This window comes from Balaenoptera acutorostrata, chromosome 5 (genome assembly GCF_949987535.1).
Source record: "Balaenoptera acutorostrata chromosome 5, mBalAcu1.1, whole genome shotgun sequence".
Taxonomy (NCBI): Eukaryota; Metazoa; Chordata; class Mammalia; order Artiodactyla; family Balaenopteridae; genus Balaenoptera; species Balaenoptera acutorostrata.
Window position 1 is genome coordinate 140025396 of NC_080068.1, and position 20350 is coordinate 140045745.

Below are 20350 nucleotides of genomic sequence, written 5' to 3' on the forward strand. Positions count from 1 at the left end.
AATAGATTTCAGTTAAGCAGAAAACCCTTCACGGCACTCTCCTTCCCTGAAAGAAGCGGAACACCCAGAGCTCTCGTGGAGCCAGGCCGGGAGAGCCTATGGTGAGTAGACAGCGTGCCTCTGTCACCTACACTGTGCTACGAATCCAGGCCGCGATTACGCAAAACCCAGGAACTCGACGACGGTGCGGCCCACGGGTCTTTAATTGCCAGTGTCAGTGTGTACAAAATTAAATGTTTTCCTGTTAGCAGTGACTGTGGATGAGTGAAACAGTAAACAAATAGCTGATCACCTTTAAGCGAGACCATCTCCAGGTTTAGCGCCTTTTTGCAGGCGCAGCTCTAGGTGAAAAGGGATGGGAGGGGACTGCACACGTTCACAGAAATCAGTTTGAAAATTACTTTAAAAAAAATTATTTTATTTTTTTATTTTTGGCTGTGTTGGGTCTTCGTTTCTGTGCGAGGGCTTTCTCTAGTTGCAGCAAGCGGGGGCCACTCTTCATCGCGGTGCGCGGGCCTCTCTTGTTGCGGAGCACAGGCTCCAGACGCGCAGGCTCAGTAGTTGTGGCTCACGGGCCTAGTTGCTCCGCGGCATGTGGGATCTTCCCAGACCAGGGCTCGAACCCATGTCCCCCACATTGGCAGGCAGATTCTCAACCACTGCGCCACCAGGGAAGCCCCGAAAATTACTTTTCTTATTCACCCTCATTTTACAGATGAGTCCAGGGAGGCGAAAGGCTGTGCTCACAGCCACAGTGTGAAGAGCAGGCGTACCTCTCGGCTGTTTCTCAATATGCTGTACTGCTGCCTTTAGTTCCGGGCTATGCCCTTGACCAAGTTATTTAAAGCAGCTTAAAAGAAAAGGGGGAAGGGCTTCCCTGGTGGCACAGTGGTGAAGAATCTGCTTGCCAATGCAGGGGACCGGGAAGATCCCATGTGCCATGTACCAACTGAGCCCGTGCGCCACAACTACTGAGCCTGCGCTCTAGAGCCTGCGTGCCACAACTACTGAAGCCCGCGCGCCTAGAGCCCGTGCTCCGCAACAGGAGAAACCACCACAGTGAGAAGCCCGCGCACCGCAACGAAGAGTAGCCCCCGCTCGCCGCAACTAGAGAAAGACTGCACGCAGCAACGAAGACACAATGCAGGCAAAAATGAAATTTATAAAAAGGGGGGAAATTTCTTGAAATGGTATAAATTGGAATTTTAATTATGGGAATATTACCTACACCTTTCAAATCGACTGCCCACCTTTTTTGTGCAGTAAATCGAAGTAACAGTGTTGACCTTTAACCCTAGAAGTACCTCTCAGAAGCAAAGCTAGTGGAAGGTTACTTTTTTCCCTCGTTTTTAAGAGTGCCTCACTCACTCAACTTTTCCCCTAACGTGAGGAACGGAGGGTCCTACGGCGAGTCACAGGCTCAGCGCCTGCCGGTCGTGTGTCCTTGCTGCTGCTCCCGAGTGTCCACGGTCCCCTCCTGGGACAGAAGCCAACACGTTTGCGTGTGTCAGGCACACGGCTGCAGGAGTGAGCAAAGACCCGGGAAGCTAAGTCACACTTCGCTTAGTAAGGGTCTCCTTGCTCTCCTCCACCAAAGCACATAGCTAGCAGAACGTAGGAAAATAAACAACAGGGCTTTAATCCTCTGAAATAAAATTTTAAATTTAACATTTAAAACATACCAAGCACGCAGTCCTCAGATTTCTAAGAAAGTCCATCTTACTAGGGAAAGTACCTTCTGATCATTAGTAACTAGTTGGGTATAGATTTAAACCTTTCTATAAAGAGACGAACAAACAGGACAAAAGTAACTGAGCGTGTCAAATTCAGTTACTGGCAAAATAAGGAGGTGAGGACGTTAGGGTGTGCCCGCGGGTCTCACATCTCCCAAAGCCAGAAGATGATCGCTCTTAGCAGCGAGCCAGTAACTGATCATGAACGAACTCAAATATGTTCTTCACCAAGGGCATCGTACAACTTTTCTTAGCAAGAAAAATGTTTAAACTTTTGCCTTGCCTTCACTGAGTGACGGGTGCTGGGCTAAGCAGTCCAGGAAGTCGCGTGTTACAGTGAGACGCAGAGGACGCAGTGCAGCCGGCGCAGCCAGCTAGCAAACAGCAGGATTCCTGAAGACCTTTTATTCACTTGAAATACTCTGACGTCCCCCGAATCTGAGCAGACACGGTGTTTTTCCCGATACCCTAGGGTCCAGTAGCGTCCCGCCGGCCTGTCCCGTAAGCACGTGGAACTAGTAACTCCCGAATGTTCATTAACACAACTGTGCAACTGGCTTACTTCCTGTCCAGCCACTGGTCACTAAAGCCTGGCAACAAGGTTTAGGAAAAGGTCAAGCGCACCCGCAGACGAGAAAAGATGAAGCGGCCCGAGTCAGCGAGTGATCCTAACAAAGCCCCGGAGCCCGTGAGGGCCGCTACGCCTCCTTCACCACCCCAACCAGGGCGGGTCTCAGGGTGCGCCCGTGCAGCTTGTACCCCACTTTGTTAACGAGCGCCACCATGCCCGGCTCCTTGCCCTCCACCGGCGTGTGGAACAAGGCCTCGTGCTCGTAGGGGTCGAACTTGGCCCCCACAGGGTTCAGCCGGAGTAAGCCGTGCTTCCTGAACACCTTCTGGATCTGGACCTCAGTCATCACGAGCCCCTCGTAGAGGTTCTTCAGGTGCGGGTTATCGTCTCTAATCTCCTCCTTTGGGACACACTGTGTTGCCTTCTCCAGAATGTCTGCCACCTCCAGCAAGTCCTTGCAGAAGCCCTGAATGCCTACACGAAGTTAAAGAAGAACAGCATTTGCATTCCGTATCAACTGCATGGGCAACTCAAAACTATAAGCCCTGTTTATGTCACACGTGGGCTATTTAGTGACACCTTTTCAAATCACTAATTTGCCCTAGAATTTCAATGGCTGGATTAAAAAAGACAAACTCTTCTGGGGTTTAGGCAAAAGCCAATGAGGAATAAAGACCAGCAGCGGAAACCCTGCAGAACCACCATCAGTCCTGCTCCAGGCTAAGAGGACATGCAAAGCCCGGAGCACGTCGTTCCCGCAGACAGCAGAGCCAGGAAGGGGCCCAGGTGGCCGCCTCCGCTAAAGAGCATGGGGCCTGGGGCCACATCCCTGCCGTCACCGAACTGCCCGTGTGATCCTGGTTAACCTCTCCGGGTCTCAGCTTCTTTGGTTATAAAACAGGGATGACAGTACCTAACACAGTGAGGCTATGAGGACAAAACCACACACACTCAGAGCACCTAGAACACTAAGTACTCAATACACGTTAGCAATTATTTGGCACCGTGGGGTAAAAGTTACCGGGACACACCCCAAGCCTTAACCTTTATCTAACAAAAGAAATAACGTGTTAAAAAACTTCGCATAAATACAGACGTTTGTGGTTCCAAGACAATGCTTCAGCTGCTGAACGAAGGAGGTCAGGGCGCGAGAGAGGCCCACGTGGGGTCAGCTCCCCTGGCCCGCCCCACCCTGGCCCTGGCAGTGCAGCAACCGGGAGGCTCCAGCGCGGCCCACTCAAGGCTTCTCGGGTCTTGAAGGCTGTGCGCTTCGAAGGAGGCAGCGCTCGTTTTAGGCTTTACCCTTTCACACAGGGTTTTCACCCCACTGCTTTAAAATGAAATTAAAATTCCACCTATCCGATAAAGATGGGAGCGTCTATTAACGATTAACCCTGTGCTAGCTCCCGGGGAATGTCTGCCCACATGGAACGTATGGTCTCTGAGACACGCAGGAAATGGTCACACAAGTGGCAAGTACAGTCACAATCATACTTACACAAGGCGCACTCATGAGTGCTGAGGACAGATTAACCTAAGGGACGCGGTTCGGCAGGGTAGACGGAGGAAGGTTCCAGGAACCGAGGCCTGGAGAGTCGGGAGGGAGCCACGCGTTGGAGGAACTGAGGGCGGCCAGCCTACCAGGAAGATGCAGACCCAGAGCAGCTGAAGGTTCCAGATGGGGCAGTGGAAGGGGCAGAGGTCTGCTGTGACCACTCTGCCTGGGGTGTGGATCAGGGATGCAAGAGCTGAAGCTGGCCTGGACCAGAGCGGAGGCAGCAGAGACAGGTGGATGCACCAGAGTCCAGGCATCACCACTCACTGGAAGGGAGGGGAGTGGGCTTGAGGGAGGAGAGGGTAGTTCACATGCCTGACCTAAACACCTGGGTGGGCAACGGTATCATTTACTCAAATGAGGAAGAAACGAAGCACAGGCAGAGGGGAGAATCCAGTTTAAAATACCCATGAGACATCCAGGTAAAGACACACAGGACTAGAACGCAGAAGAAATGCCTGAACTGGAAAGAGAACCTGTGCGTGGATGCCGTTCAGACCCGTGGGAGGGCAAGTCAGCAGGGGAGACGGCGAGAGGAGGAGGGGAGGCCTGCTCCGCGCCCTGAAGAACCCAGACACGCGGAGGGCGACAGACACGCAGCCAGTGCAGGGGATGACCAGAAAGAGGAAGAAGAACAGGAGTTGAGGTGACTGCATCCAGGAACAAAGAGTGTTCCCAGAAGAAGTGAAGCGCCGTTGTTAAGGGGCCCGCGAGGGGAAGGGTGGGGCCCGCCATGGCAGCCTCTTGCTGGGTGCCGCCTTTATGAGCTCTGGGGGTGCCAGTGCCAGGGAGCTGCCCACACGCAGAGGTGAGACTGAAAACAGAGCCCCCTCCCCACGGCCGTACAATCCACGCCACTGCCGCCGACTCTGTAAACTCAGCAGCGCGTGCGGGACATCCGAGTGGAAACGGGTGCTCCCGCGGCGGGGACAGGTCCGGCCCTCGCTGCTGTGGGCTTTGTGAGCACGCACAGAGGCAGGGCCGGGGTCTGGGCTGCCCCCACGGCAGGTCCCGGCGCACGACTACTCCGGTCCTGGTACCTGACCTCTGTATCTGTGCTGGTGGTTTGTGCACAGAGCACCTGAGGGACCCCAGGGCCGACTGCCTGCATTCCCACAGCGCAGGCGGGGCTGAGAGCAGTGTGACAACAGCGCACTTCGTGAGCCCGCACACCGGGTGACAGATGGCATCACAGAGCACACTCCCTGGTGGATGGCTCTGGTGGAGGGAAACTGAGTGGCTCCCCTCCCAGCGGGAGCGCTCCAGTCCTGCCCGCCCCACAAGGCAGCTCAGAAACGGATCTGGGGGCCTCTATTCCAACAACCAGGGAGCAGGACCTGCCCCCAACAGGGCTGTGACAGCCACAGAGCAGAGAGGAGGCCCCGCTCAAATCCAGTGCTGACTCTGGTCCCCACACCACCAGTCACACCTCCTATCAAGGGGATAATGGCCAGGACACAATGAGGAAAGAGGCGGCAGGCATCCACACTAAAAACAGGCCTTGGGCCTTCCCTGGTGGTGCAGTGGTTAAGAATCCGCCTGCCAATGCGGAGGACATGGGTTCAAGCCCTGGTCTGGGAAGATCCCACATGCCGCAGAGCAACTAAGCCCATGCACCACAACTACTGAAGCCCGCACACCTAGAGCCTGCGTGCTGCAACTACTGAAGCCCACACGCCTAGAGCCCGTGCTCCGCAACAAGAGAAGCCACCGCAATGAGAAGCCCGCGCACCGCAACGAAGAGTAGCCCCCGCTCGCCACAACTAGAGAAAGCCCGTGCGCAGCAACGAAGACCCAATGCAGCCAAAAATAAATAAATAAAATAAAATAAATAAAAAACTCACTACAAACAACAGTCCAGGACCAGATGGCTTCACAGGCGAATTCTACCAAACACACAAAGATCCTATACCAATTCTTCTCAAACTCTTCCAAAAGACTGAAGAGGAAGGACACTATGAAGCCACCATCACCCTGATACCAAAACCAGACAAAGACACTACCAAAAAAGAAAATTTCTCAACAAAATATTAGCAAACCGAATCCAACAACACATAAAAAAGATCATATACCACGACCAAGTTGGATTCACCCCAGGGTCATAAGAATGGTTCAACATATGCAAATCAACCAATGCGATACACCACATCAACAAAAGAGAAGAGGGCTTCCCTGGTGGCGCAGTGGTTGAGAATCTGCCTGCCAATGCAGGGCACACGGGTTCGAGCCCTGGTCTGGGAAGATCCCACATGCCGCGGAGCAACTGGGCCCATGAGCCACAATTACTGAGCCTGCGCGTCTGGAGCCTGTGCTCCGCAACAAGAGAGGCCGCGATAGTGAGAGGCCCGTGCACCGCGATGAAGAGTGGCCCCCGCTTGCCACAACTAGAAGAAAGCCCTCACACAGAAATGAAGACCCAACACAGCCGTAAATAAATAAATAAATAAATAAAAATTTAAAAAAAAAAACAAAAGACAAGACAAAAACCACAAGATCATCTCAGTAGATGCAGAAAAAGCATCTGATAAAATCCAACAACCGTTCATGATAAAAACTCTTATGAAAGTAGGTATAGAGGAAACACCTCAACACAATTAAAGCTATTTACGACAAACACACAGCCAACATAATACTTTGGTGAAAAGCTGAAAACCTTCCCACTAAAATCTGGAAGAAGACAAGGATGCCCACTTTCACGACTTCTATTCAACACAGTACTGGAAGTCCTAGCCACAGGAATCACACAAGAAAAAGAAATAAAAGGTATCCAAAATGGTAGGGAAGAGGTAGAACTGTCATATGCAGATAACATGATACTATATTTTGAAAACCCTAAAGACTCCATATAAAAACTACTAGAACTGATAAAGGAATTCAGCAAGATAGCAGGATACAAGAGTAACATACAGAAACTGGTTACATTTCTTTACACTAACAATGAAATACCAGAAAAGGAATGTAAAAAAAAAAAAAACCTCTTAAAATCCCATCAAATAATACTTAGGAATAAACCTGACAAGGAGGTGAAAGACTTACATGCTGAGAACTGTAAACCATTAGTAAAGGAAACTGAAGATGATTCAAAGAAATGGAAAGATATCCTGTGCTCTTGGACTGGAAGAATTAACATTGTTAAAATGGCCATACTACCCAAAGCAATCTACAGATTTAACGTGATCCCTATCAAATTACCCATGACATTCTCCACAGAACTAGAACAAATAATCCTAAAATTTATACGGAACCACAAAAAACTCAGAACTGCCAAAACAATCCTGAGGAAAAAGAACAAAGCTAGAGGCATAACCCTCCCAGACTTCAGACAATACTGCAAAGCTACAGTAATCAAAACAGCATGGTACTGGCACAACAACAAACATATAGATCAATGGAACAGAATAGAGAGCCCAGCAATAAACCCACACACCTATAGTCAATTAATCTTTGACAAAGGAGGCAAGAATAGTCAATGGAGAAAAGACAGTCTCTTTAGCAAGTGGTGTTAGGAGAGTTGGATAGCCACAGGTCAATCAATGAAGTTAGAACACAACCTCTCACCATACACACAAATAAACTCAAAATGGCTTAAAGGATTAACCAAGATGGCGGAGTAGAAGGACGTGCTCTCACTCCCTCTTGCGAGAGCACCAGAATCACAACTGGCTGCTGGACAATCATTGACAGGAAGACCCTGGACTTCACCAAGGAGGAAACCCCACGTCCAAGGACAGAGGAGAAGCCACAGTGAGACGGTAGGAGGGGCGCAATCAGAGTAAAATCAAATCCCATAACTGCTGGGTGGGTGACTCACAGACTGGCGAACACTTATACCACAGAAATCCACCCACTGGAGTGAAGGTTCCGAGCCCCACGTCAGGCTTCCCAACCTGGGGGTCCGGCAACGGGAGGAGGAATTCCTAGAGAATCAGACTTTGAAGCCTAGTGGGAATTGACTGCAGGACTTCTACAGGACTGGGGGAAACAGAGAGCCCACTCTTGGAGGGCACACACAAAGTAGTGTGCGCATCGGGACCCAAGGGAAGGAGCAGTGACCCTGGGGGAGACTGAACCAGACCTACCTGCTGGTGTTGGGGGGTCTCCTGCAGAGGCGGGGGGTGGCTCTGTTTCACCGTGGGGACAAGGACACTGGCAGCGGAGGTTCTGGGAAGTGCTCCTTGGCGTGAGCCCTCCCAGAGTCTGCCATTAACCCCACCAAAGAGCCCAGGTAGGCTCCAGTGTTGGGCTGCCTCAGGCAAAACAACAGGGAGGGAGCCCAGCCCCACCCATCAACAGTCAAGTGGATTAAAGTTTTACTGAGCTCTGACCGCCACAGCAACAGTCAGCTCTACCCACCACCAGAGCCTCCCATCAAGCCTCTTAGATAGCCTCAACCACCAGAGGGCAGACAGCAGAAGCAAGAAAAACTACAATCCTGCAGCCTGTGGACCAAAAACCACAGTTACAGAAAGATAGACAAGATGAAAAGGCAGAGGGCTATGTACCAGATGAAGGAACAAGAAAAAACCCCGGAAAAACAACTAAATGAAGTGGAGATAGGCAACCTTCCAGAAAAAGAATTCAGAATAATGATAGTGAAGATGATCCAGGACCTCGGAATAAGAATGGAGGCAAAGACTGAGAAGATGCAAGAAATGATTAACAAAGACCTAGAAGAATTAAAGAACAAACAAACAGAGATGACCAATACAATAACTGAAATGAAAACTACACTAGAAGGAATCAATAGCAGAATAACTGAGGCAGAAGAACGGATAAGTGACCTGGAAGACAGAATGGTGGAATTCACTGCTGCGGAACAGACTAAAGAAAAAAGAATGAAAAGAAATGAAGACAGCCTAAGAGACCTCTGGGACAACATTAAACGCAACAACATTCGCATTATAGGGGTCCCAGAAGGAGAAGAGAGAGAGAAAGGACCAGAGAAAATATTTGAAGAGATTATAGTCGAAAACTTCCCTAACATGGGAAAGGAAATAGCCACCCAAGTCCAGGAAGCGCAGAGAGTCGCATACAGGATAAACCCAAGGAGAAACACGCTGAGACACATAGTAATCAAAGTGGCAAAAATTAAAGACAAAGAAAAATTACTGAAAGCAGCAAGGGAAAAACGACAAATAACATACAAGGGAACTCCCATAAGGTTAACAGCTGATTTCTCAGCAGAAACTCTACAAGCCAGAAGGGAGTGGCATGATATACTTAAAGTGATGAAAGGGAAGAACCTACAACCAAGTTTACTCTACCCGGCAAGGATCTTATTTAGATTTGATGGAGAAATCAAAAGCTTTACAGACAAGCAAAAGCTACGAGAATTCAGCACCAACAAACCAGCTCTACAACAAATGCTAAAGGAACTTCTCGAAGTGGGAAACACAAGAGAAGAAAAGGGCCTACAAAAACAAACCCAAAACAATTAAGAAAATGGTCATAGGAACATACATATCGATAATTACCTTAAACGTGAATGGATTAAATGCCCCAACCAAAAGACATAGACTGGCTGAATGGTTACAGAAACAAGACCCATATATATGCTGTCTGCAAGAGACCCACTTTAGACCTAGGGACACATACAGACTGAAAGTGAGGGGATGGAAAAAGATATTCCATGCAAATGGAAATCAAAAGAAAGCTGGAGTAGCTATACTCATATCAGATAAAATAGACTTTAAAATAAAGAATGTTACAAGAGACAAGGAAGGACACTACATAATGATCCAGGGATCAATCCAAGAAGAAGGTATAACAATTATAAATATATATGCACCCAACATACGAGCACCTCAATACATAAGGCAACTGCTAACAGCTATAAAAAAGGAAATTGACAGTAACACAATAATAGTGGGGGACTTTAACACCTCACTTACACCAATGGACAGATCATCCAAAATGAAAATAAATAAGGAAACAGAAGCTTTAAATGACACAATAGACCAGTTAGATTTAATTGATATATATAGGACATTCCATCCAAAAACAGCAGATTACACGTTCTTCTCAAGTGCGCACGGAACATTCTCCAGGATAGATCACATCTTGGGTCACAAATCAAGCCCCAGTAAATTTAAGAAAATTGAAATCATATCAAGCATCTTTTCTGACCACAACGCTATGAGATTAGAAATGAATTACAGGGAAAAAAACGTAAAAAAGACAAACACATGGAAGCTAAACAATACGTTACTAAATAACCAAGAGATCACTGAAGAAATCAAAGAGGAAATCAAAAAATACCTAGAGACAAATGACAATGAAAACACGACGACCCAAAACCTATGGGATGCAGCAAAAGCAGTTCTAAGAGGGAAGTTTATAGCTATACAAGCCTATCTCAAGAAACAAGAAAAATCTCAAGTAAACAATCTAACCTTACACCTAAAGAAACTAGAGAAAGAACAAACAAAACCCAAAGTTAGCAGAAGGAAAGAAATCATAAAGATCAGAGCAGAAATAAATGAAATAGAAACAAAGAAAACAATAGCAAAGATCAATAAAACTAAAAGTTGGTTCTTTGAGAAGACAAACAAAATTGATAAGCCATTAGCCAGACTCATCAAGAAAAAGAGGGAGAGGACTCAAATCGATAAAATCAGAAATGAAAAAGGAGAAGTTAGAACAGACACCGCAGAAATACAAAGCATCCTAAGAGACTACTACAAGCAACTTTATGCCAATAAAATGGACAACCTGGAAGAAATGGACAAATTCTTAGAAAGGTATAACCTTCCAAGACTGAACCAGGAAGAAACAGAAAATATGAACAGACCAATCACAAGTAATGAAATTGAAACTGTGATTAAAAATCTTCCAACAAACAAAAGTCCAGGACCAGATGGCTTCACAGGTGAATTCTATCAAACATTTAGAGAAGAGCTAACACCTATCCTTCTCAAACTCTTCCAAAAAATTGCAGAGGAAGGAACACTCCCAAACTCATTCTATGAGGCCACCATCACCCTGATACCAAAACCAGACAAAGACACTACAAAAACAGAAAATTACAGACCAATATCACTGATGAACATAGATGCAAAAATCCTCAACAAAATACGAGCAAACAGAATCCAACAACACATTAAAAGGATCATACACCACGATCAAGTGGGATTTATCCCAGGGATGCAAGGATTCTTCAATATACGCAAATCAATCAATGTGATACACCATATTAACAAATTGAAGAATAAAAACCATATGATCATCTCAATAGATGCAGAGAAAGCTTTTGACAAAATTCAACACCCATTTATGATAAAAACTCTCCATAATGTGGGCATAGAGGGAACCTACCTCAACATAATAAAGCCCATGTATGACAAACCCACAGCAAACATCATTCTCAATGGTGAAAAACTGAAAGCATTTCCTCTAAGATCAGGAACGAGACAAGGATGTCCACTCTCACCACTATTATTCAACATAGTTCTGGAAGTCCTAGCCATGACAATCAGAGAAGAAAAAGAAATAAGAGGAATACAATTTGGAAAAGAAGAAGTAAAACTGTCACTGTTTGCGGATGACATGTTACTATACATAGAGAATCCTAAAACTGCCACCAGAAAACTGCTAGAGCTAATTAATGAATATGGTAAAGTTGCAGGATACAAAATTAATGCACAGAAATCTCTTGCATTCCTATACACTAATGATGAAAAATCTGAAAGAGAAATTATGGAAACACTCCCATTTACCACTGCAACAAAAAGAATAAAATACCTAGGAATAAACCTACCTAGGGAGACAAAAGACCTGTATGCAGAAAACTATAAGACACTGATGAAAGAAATTAAAGATGATACCAACAGATGGAGAGATATACCATGTTCTTGGATTGGAAGAATCAACATTGTGAAAATGACTATACTACCCAAAGCAATCTACAGATTCAATGCAATCCCTATCAAATTACCAATGGCATTTTTTACAGAACTAGAACAAAAAATCTTAAAATTTGTATGGAGTCACAAAAGACCCCGAATAGCCAAAGCAGTCTTGAGGGAAAAAAACGGAGCTGGAGGAATCAGACTCCATGACTTCAGACTATACTACAAAGCTACAGTAATCAAGACAATATGGTACTGGCACAAAAACAGAAACATAGATCAATGGAACAAGATAGAAAGCCCAGAGATTAACCCACGCATCTATGGTCAACTAATCTATGACAAAGGAGGCAAAGATATACAATGGAGAAAAGACAGTCTCTTCAATAAGTGGTGCTGGGAAAACTGGACAGCTACATGTAAAAGAATGAAATTAGAATACTCCCTAACACCATACACAAAAATAAACTCAAAATGGATTAGAGACCTAAATATAAGACTGGACACTATAAAACTCTTAGAGGAAAACATAGGAAGAACACTCTTTGACATAAATCACAGCAAGATCTTTTTTGATCCACCTCCTAGAGTAATGGAAATAAAAACAAAAATAAACAAATGGGACCTAATGAAACTTCAAAGCTTTTGCACAGCAAAGGAAACCATACACAAGACGAAAAGACAACCCTCAGAATGGGAGAAAATATTTGCAAACGAATCAACGGACAAAGGATTAATCTCCAAAATATATAAACAGCTCATTCAGCTCAATATTAAAGAAACAAACACCCCAATCCAAAAATGGGCAGAAGACCTAAATAGACATTTCTCCAAAGAAGACATACAGATGGCCACGAAGCACATGAAAAGATGCTCAACATCACTAATTATTAGAGAAATGCAAATCAAAACTACAATGAGGTATCACCTCACACCAGTTAGAATGGGCATCATCAGAAAATCTACAAACAACAAATGCTGAAGAGGGTGTGGAGAAAAGGGAACCCTCTTGCACTGTTGGTGGGAATGTAAATTGATACAGCCACTATGGAGAACAATATGGAGGTTCCTTAAAAAACTAAAAATAGAGTTACCATATGACCCAGCAATTCCACTACTGGGCATATACCCAGAGAAAACCGTAATTCAAAAAGACACATGCACCCGAACGTTCACTGCAGCACTATTTACAATAGCCAGGTCATGGAAGCAACCTAAATGCCCATCTACAGATGAATGGATAAAGAAGTTGTGGTACATATATACAATGGAATATTACTCAGCCTTAAAAAGGAACGACATTGAGTCATTTGTTGAGACGTGGATGGATCTAGAGACTGTCATACAGAGTGAAGTAAGTCAGAAAGAGAAAAACAAATATCGTATATTAACGCATGTATGTGGAACCTAGAAAAATGGTACAGATGAGCTGGTTTGCAGGGCAGAAGTTGAGACACAGATGTAGAGAATGGACATATGGACACCAAGGGGGGAAAACTGCGGTGGGTTGGGGATGGTGGTGTGCTGAATTGGGCGATTGGGATTGACATGTATACACTGATGTGTATAAAATTGATGCCTAATAAGAACCTGCAGTATAAAAAAACAAACAAAACAACTAATACTAAACTTTCATTGGGTTATTTGTATGGAAATATGTTAATATAAATGTTTCAGACATTACATGAAATTTCTAAAAATCTTATATTTGTATTTGTATGGAAATATGTTAATATAAATGTTTCAGACATTACATGAAATTTCTAAAAATCTTATATGTTCTGGTATAATGTTATAAGTAATAATCCTAGTTATTACTTTAAAATGCATATCTCAGAAATAACTAATTTTCTTGTCAACTGCATTATTATGAACTTTCATCAAATCTTTAACTGTGGTCATTTTTAAGTCTTTTGTCATTTACAGACAGTTCTGGGTGTACTCTGATGCTTTTGCAAGTATGTTCCTATAAAAGGGTTTCATCTTCAAGAAATTCATGGAAAAGACTCTGACAAGTACAGGTTTCTGGTAACTGACTGTACTGCTGAACTGAATGAATAAGCATTTTCAGAACTCTAATGAAAAACTGATGAACTCAAAAAAGTGCTAACAAAAGATCAAGATGAAAAAAAAAAATTTAATTACATGGGACTGAGTGAACTGATGAGGATGAGTATAATTTTTGTGACTTTCTGTCTGAATTAAAAAAAAAAAAAATCCCACAAGGTCTCAGAAGCAAAGAATATACAAATCAATTTTCACTGCAAAGTAAAGGAGCTGTTACAGTGGAGGATTACTGGACTGAATGTCAATATTATAACATAGTATGAGTGTGTTTCAGGTTTGGTAATTGCAATCATTGTTGCTTTTGTTGTGGTCATCCATGTACAATGCTTGGTGTCAGTCTATTTATCTCTTGTAAAAATAAAATACAGTGTGTGTGTGTGAAAAAAAAAATGGCTTAAAGACCTAAACATAAGACAAGACACCATAAAACTCCTACAAGAGAACATAGGCAAAACATTTTCTGACATAAATTGTACCAATGTTTTCTCAGGTCAGTCTCCCAAGGCAATAGAGATAAAAGCAAAAATAAACAAATGGGTCCTATCAAACTTATAAGCTTTAGCACAGCAAAGGAAACTATAAACAAAACAAAAAGACAACATACAGACCGGGAGAAAATATTTGCAAATGATGCAACCTACAAGGGCTTAATTTCCAAAATATACAAACAGCTCATAAAACTCAGTAACAAAAAACCAAACAACTCATCAAAAAATGGGCAAAAGACCAAAATAGACATTTCTCCAAAGAAGACATACAGATGGCCAATAAGCACATGAAAAGATGCTCAACATTGTTAATTATTAGAGAAATGCAAATCAAAACTACAATGAGGTACCACCTCACACCAGTCAGAATGGCCACCATTAAAAAGTCTACAAATAACAAATGCTGGAGAGGGTGTGGAGAAAGGGGAACACTCCCATACTGTTGGTGGGAATGTAAATTGGTACAGCTACTATGGAGAACAGTATGGAGGTTCTGCAAAAAACTAAAACTAGAGTTGCCATATGATCCAGCAATCCCACTCCTGGGCATACATCCAGACAAAACCATAATTCAAAAAGATACATGCACTCCTATGTTCACAGCTGCACTACTTACAATAGCCAAGACACGGAAACATAGAAATGTTCACTGACAGATGAATGGATAAAAAAATGTGGTATATATGTACATTCAATGGAATATGACTCAGCCATAAAAAAAAGAATGAAATTATGCCATTTGAAGCAACACAGATGCAACTAGAGATTATCATACCAAGTGAAGTAAGTCAGAAAGAGGAAGACAAATACCATACGACATCACTTACATGTGGAACCTAAAGTATGGCACAAAGGAACTTATCTATGAAACAGAAACAGAATCACAGGCACAGAGAACAGACTTGTGGTTGCCAAGGCAGGGGGGTGGGGAAGGGATGGAGTGGGAGTCTGGGATGAGCAGATGCAAACTACTATATATGGAATGGATAAACAACAAGGTCCTACTGTAGAGCACAGGGAATTACATTCAATATCCTGTGATAAACCAAAATGGAAAAGAATATAAAAAAAGGAATATATATATGTATAACTGAATCACTTTGCTGTACAGCAGAAATTAACAACATTGTACATCAACTATACTTCAATAAAATTAAAAAAAAAAAGATTTGTTCTCTGTGTTGAACTCGGATCTTATCAATAGTTTCCACTGTGAGCACCTAAGGTCTGTGAACCTGAGGTTCTGCATCTACAACAAGGGGACCAGAAGCTCCGTCCCCATAGGTACTCAAATGGTAGCCCTCTGGGTAATCAACACAACACATCTGGGGTTGGGAGACGAGCCTCAGTGCCAGCGCCATTACCAGGTTTGTGCTGAATGGCAAGTCATTTCAGCCTCACTGATCTCGACTGTAAAAACGGGAAGGATGATGACAGAAACATACAAAGGTGACAATGCAGACAGCGTCTGAGGAGGTCCTAAGTGAGACCAATGTTAGGGCTGCTCCAGCTAAGGAGCTGAGCCTCATAGAGCCGACCTGCTAGTTACCTGCAGGCTCACACTGAGGTCTTTGTGTGGAAGAGCAAAGGATACGTTCCTCATTGAAGGAATCACACTCACCACTCCGAGTGCGAGTCATAAGGGCAGTTGTGCTCCTTCTAGACAACGGCTGACCCATCTCAGAAACTGGAGGGGGCGCAACCAGCAGGCTCCCCACCTCCTCACGGGGCTAATCACTGTGCCTGGCACTCTGATACCCCCCTTCCTTGCCCCATGTTTCCCCACGATCAATATCATATAATGTTGAAAGTTACCATATAGTTTCGCCTCCTCCACCAATTTTTGGCTCCTCTGCCGCAAGTTCTCACTATCTGCTAAAGCTCGCTTATATTTTTCCTTAAAAAAAAGAAAGGGAGAAAGAAAGACTGATTCACATGAATTAAATATGGAACAAATTCATAGGAAAGCAAATCTGATATAATAAACTCCAAGTCAAAACACAAGTAACAGCTATCATCACGTTTGAGATTCTGGGTTACAGACAGCTGCTGCTTAATAAACAGAAACAAATTAACCTGCGTCACTATTTCCACCAAGTGGGGAATAAGATGGGCAGGTGTTGCATATTCATGTAGCCCCCAAGGCCATTCTCTCTCAGTGTATAGCTGGGGAAAGGACAAGGAAAAGCTTCTAGTTTCTCGTGGTTCCTCCAATGGTTCTCCTCAAGGAAGGACCATTCATTCATTCCTCAGCAGAGTCTCCAACTTAAGGGAATCCTAGAACCCCGGTTAGGGGCTGACCCGCCTCAGTTCCCACACCCTGAAGAGAGGTTTAGGAGAACAACGAACCTGAGTGGACAGCTTTGGCCTCTACGCCACAGAAGAGGAAAAACCCCATCAATGAACCTTTGGTATTGTTAACATTGCCCAGATATGATTCAGCTGAAACGTTTATCGTGTACTAATCATCTGAATTCTGGTATCTTCCTCATTTTGAACCAACTTTTCCTGTAATCTCATCCATCTCCTGGAATTTCTATTTTTCGTGTGCACCAGGTTACTGTGTTCAGCCTTCAGGCGATTCCAATGCCGTGGTTAAGAGCAAGGCCTCCCAGGCTCAGGCCCTCGCCCTGCCACTCAGTGGCCAGGTGACCTTTGGAAGTTTACCAAACCGTCCTGGACCTCAGTTTCCTCATCTGTAAACAGGGATATTAACGGTTGACTCACAGGGTTGTTGTGAGAACTAATATAAATAAAGGGATTAAAACAGCCCCAACACACAGTATTTGATATTATCATTCTTAAATGCTTACAGAGCTCGATTTGTGCCACTCATGCTTTTCCATATGGGATCATAATCCATATTACTAATCAGTTCATAAAACTCCTACCTCCCTAGGAGAGCACCACGTGGCCATACCTCTGCCCCCCACCCTTGTCCTTCCCTAAGACCAGCTTAAAGGGCCCTACTGAATAGTCCTCACCTGTAAAGACCATTTTAAGCCTTAATTCAATATAACCCAGGTAGCAGAGATGACCCTCATGACAACCAGAGCCACACAGGATTTGGGTTCTATCCCTTCTCCGGTAGTAACTTGTTGTAGGACCCAGCCATAGTCCTTGGACAGTGATGGGATTTGTCCGGCTTCCGTCTCTGTTGTCACGGAGGCTGGCCAGACGTCCTCGGAAAAGGCTCACCTGGAGTTCGAAAGACCACGCTCCCCACGAGAGCCCGCAGCCTTACCATGGTCTCCTTCAGCTGCTCTTCCAGCTTGGCCTTCTCTTCCATCAGTGTCTTCTCTGCAGAGGGCAGATCTGTCTTCTGTTCATTCTGACCCACGTCCTCCTCCAAGTTCTGGCCATTGTTCTTCTGCTTTGTAGCTGTGCACAGCAGCCGAGGAGAGGACCTAAAGACAAGTCCACATGCTAGAAGTTAAGATCATGGTTTTTCTGCTTCGTAAAGTCAGATGTATGACTTCAGAAATCAGAGCGGATTTAAAACTATTTGCTACTGACTCATGGGGGAGAGAGGATTTACTTTAGATCCAATAAAGGCAAACTGCATATGACGTATAGAAGCTGTTTGTTGATATAAAGTCTTCTGCAACACATGCCTAAACTAATATGTCAGTGTACCAAGGCTATGGTACTAACCTCCTCTTCTCCCCACTTTAAACATCTCCTTCTGAGATGTGGTCACCCAGACCCCACCACATAGCAATGCAGTAGCTACTACTGGAGGTGAGGCCCAGTGCTGATGCTGATTACAAAGCTAAGGGGCAGAGATCTTGCCCACAGGGTACTTGGGTCATGCAAAAAAGATATCTACACACAAAGAACCGTAATGTGGGGTTTGAAAGTGATAAAAGAGGAACCATGCACTTTGGGAGGCTCAGAGTAGAATATTTCTAGCTTTGGGGAAATGGAAGGCAATGAAACGGTTTGTGCAGCGGGGCTTTGAAGGATAAGTAAGAGTTCACACAGAGTCAGGAATGGACGAGACAGACCCACTTCAGGAAGAGGGAAGGGCTTGGACAAAGGCATGGAGGTTGGAAAAGCATGGGGATGGTATGTACAGGGGAAATACAAAGAGCTCTAAAACTAATGTTGCAAGGGACTTAAAGTATTACCCAATCTGATCCCCACATGAAAAAGGTTAAGTGATAAACTCAAGGCCACAAAGCCATTAAGGAATGATACACATCTCTGCACCAGGTCCAGTGGAGCTCTTAATTATGCCACAGTCCAACCTGAAAATAAACCACATGCGATTTCTTCCCAGATTAAAAAAAACTGCCTCGATGAACAGGAAAGCTAGGAGTACACAGAACATATGTACAAGGATGTTTACAGCAACCGGAAACAGATCGCTGGTCAGAAGGAGATGGCTGAACAAGCTGTTGCTTCCGTGATCTGGAATACTGAGCAGCTGCCAAATAGAATGTTAAACTGCCATCTTTTGGCTACACCACGGGTGTACTGTGCAGGAAGAAATGCAACTTAGAGAAATGCACAAAACACGACCCCGCTTTTATAAACTCAAACCAGAAATCCTGTGTAGGTACACGTGTCTGAGGCCCGCAGAAAGCAATAAGAGGATTCATTAGTCTGTTACCCTGGGGTTGAAATGCAGTAACTTTTTACTGTTATTTTTACTTTTGTGATGAAAAAAACCCTGATAATCTGAAAACTAGGTGTGCTGTTGTGAAGCCTGCCTTTCTTCCTAGATGTCCTGACCTCTGGGTGCGACAGTCACCGCCCTTCTGCAGGTCACCTCCGCTCTACCGACCCCCTCCTGGAGCGCCAGAGGCTTCCGCAGCAGCCAGAGCGAGTCTTGCTTTGCTTTTCAGGGAGGGAGACGGAGGCTCCGGGGGCTCAGTTACTCCGAAAGCTACGCATACAATTCAGCTCTCTAGACTCCCCCACGTGAGCCTCTTTCCACAAAACCAGCTCTCAGAGCAGAAACTCACGCTGTCCTGGCAATTAATTCCAGATACAAAAAAATCACAAATTACTTGAGCAAAGAGGCCTTTTCACTCGGGCTTTCCAGGTGGGCTTGTTCCCACACAGTTCTACACCTTGTATCGGGCTGGAATCGCAGCTGCATCCCCGCGCACTACCGTAGTCCCCGCTGCCCGGCCCGGTCTCCCCATCACTCAAGCAGCTCCTGCGGGGAAAGCCCAGCTCCTGCTCTGCGCACCTGCTACCCAGCCTGTCTTCTACCAGATAACCTGGTTCTGGGAAGCTCCCCCAACGCCGAAGGTGCTAAGCACTCGCTAAACTAACTTACGAGGCTGGACTGTGAAAAAACAGCAACCGCAGGTTTAAAAAAAAACACGAAAGAAGAAAAGCCAAGGTGAGGGCACTGCCTCGTGACCCCCGCTGCGGAGTCACCGCTCTTGTCGAAATAAGCCGCTGTCCCCACGGCGAGGCAGGCGCCGCTGCCCTTCTGACCTCAGGCTCCGGGGCACGCGGAGGTGGACGAGGACTCGGGCCGAGCGGAAAGAGCCAGCGCGCCGCCGCCCCGCGCCCCGGGGACCCGCACACGCGGCCGCCTCGTGCCGGCCTGGGCTCGCGGGCGGCTCGGCGCGGCCTCGGGCTCGCGCGGGCCGCCGTCCCACTCTCCCAAGGCCCGCCCCGCGGGCAGCACGGGCAGCGAGGCCGCAGGGCAGCCCCGCGGTGTCCGCGCCCCGCGTTGGGGAACCGCCGCCCACAGCGCCCGGGCCGGAGCCGGGCAGGGCTCGGGTCGGAGGGGACGGGGGCGGCACGCGCACCGCGCCCTTCCTCAGCCCGGGCAGCCGGCGCCCCTTACCTGAGAGACAACGCCAAAGCCGGGAGGTTCTGCCGCGCCAGCCTCACACACCGAGCCGCCATCACTGCCGCCGGCACTGCGCGTGCACGGGGCATGCGCTGAGGCGGCTGGCCCGTCCCCTCGGCCACCAGGACACTTGCGCAGACTCTGTGCTGCCTTCCCCGCCCAACTACTTCCCCTCAGCCAATCCACCACCGCTTCTCCTCTGATGGACAGATCATACTCACCACTAATTGCCGGTCTTGGAGGAGCACTCTCCCCTCCCCCGGTGGGCGGG

General features: G+C 46.0%; 1 protein-coding gene across 1 annotated transcript; it reads right to left on the reverse strand.

Moving 5' to 3' along the window:
- Nucleotides 1–2123: 2123 nt before the first annotated feature.
- On the reverse strand, nt 2124–20192 carry GRPEL1 (GrpE like 1, mitochondrial). Its single transcript, XM_007172327.3, has 4 exons — nt 20074–20192; nt 17506–17668; nt 16077–16158; nt 2124–2778 (listed from the first exon to the last, which is right to left on the reverse strand). The coding sequence occupies exons 1-4, from the start codon at nt 20166–20168 to the stop codon at nt 2432–2434; spliced, it is 687 nt and encodes a 228-aa protein (XP_007172389.1). The 5' UTR covers nt 20169–20192; the 3' UTR covers nt 2124–2431.
- Between the last annotated feature and the right edge of the window lie 158 nt (nt 20193–20350).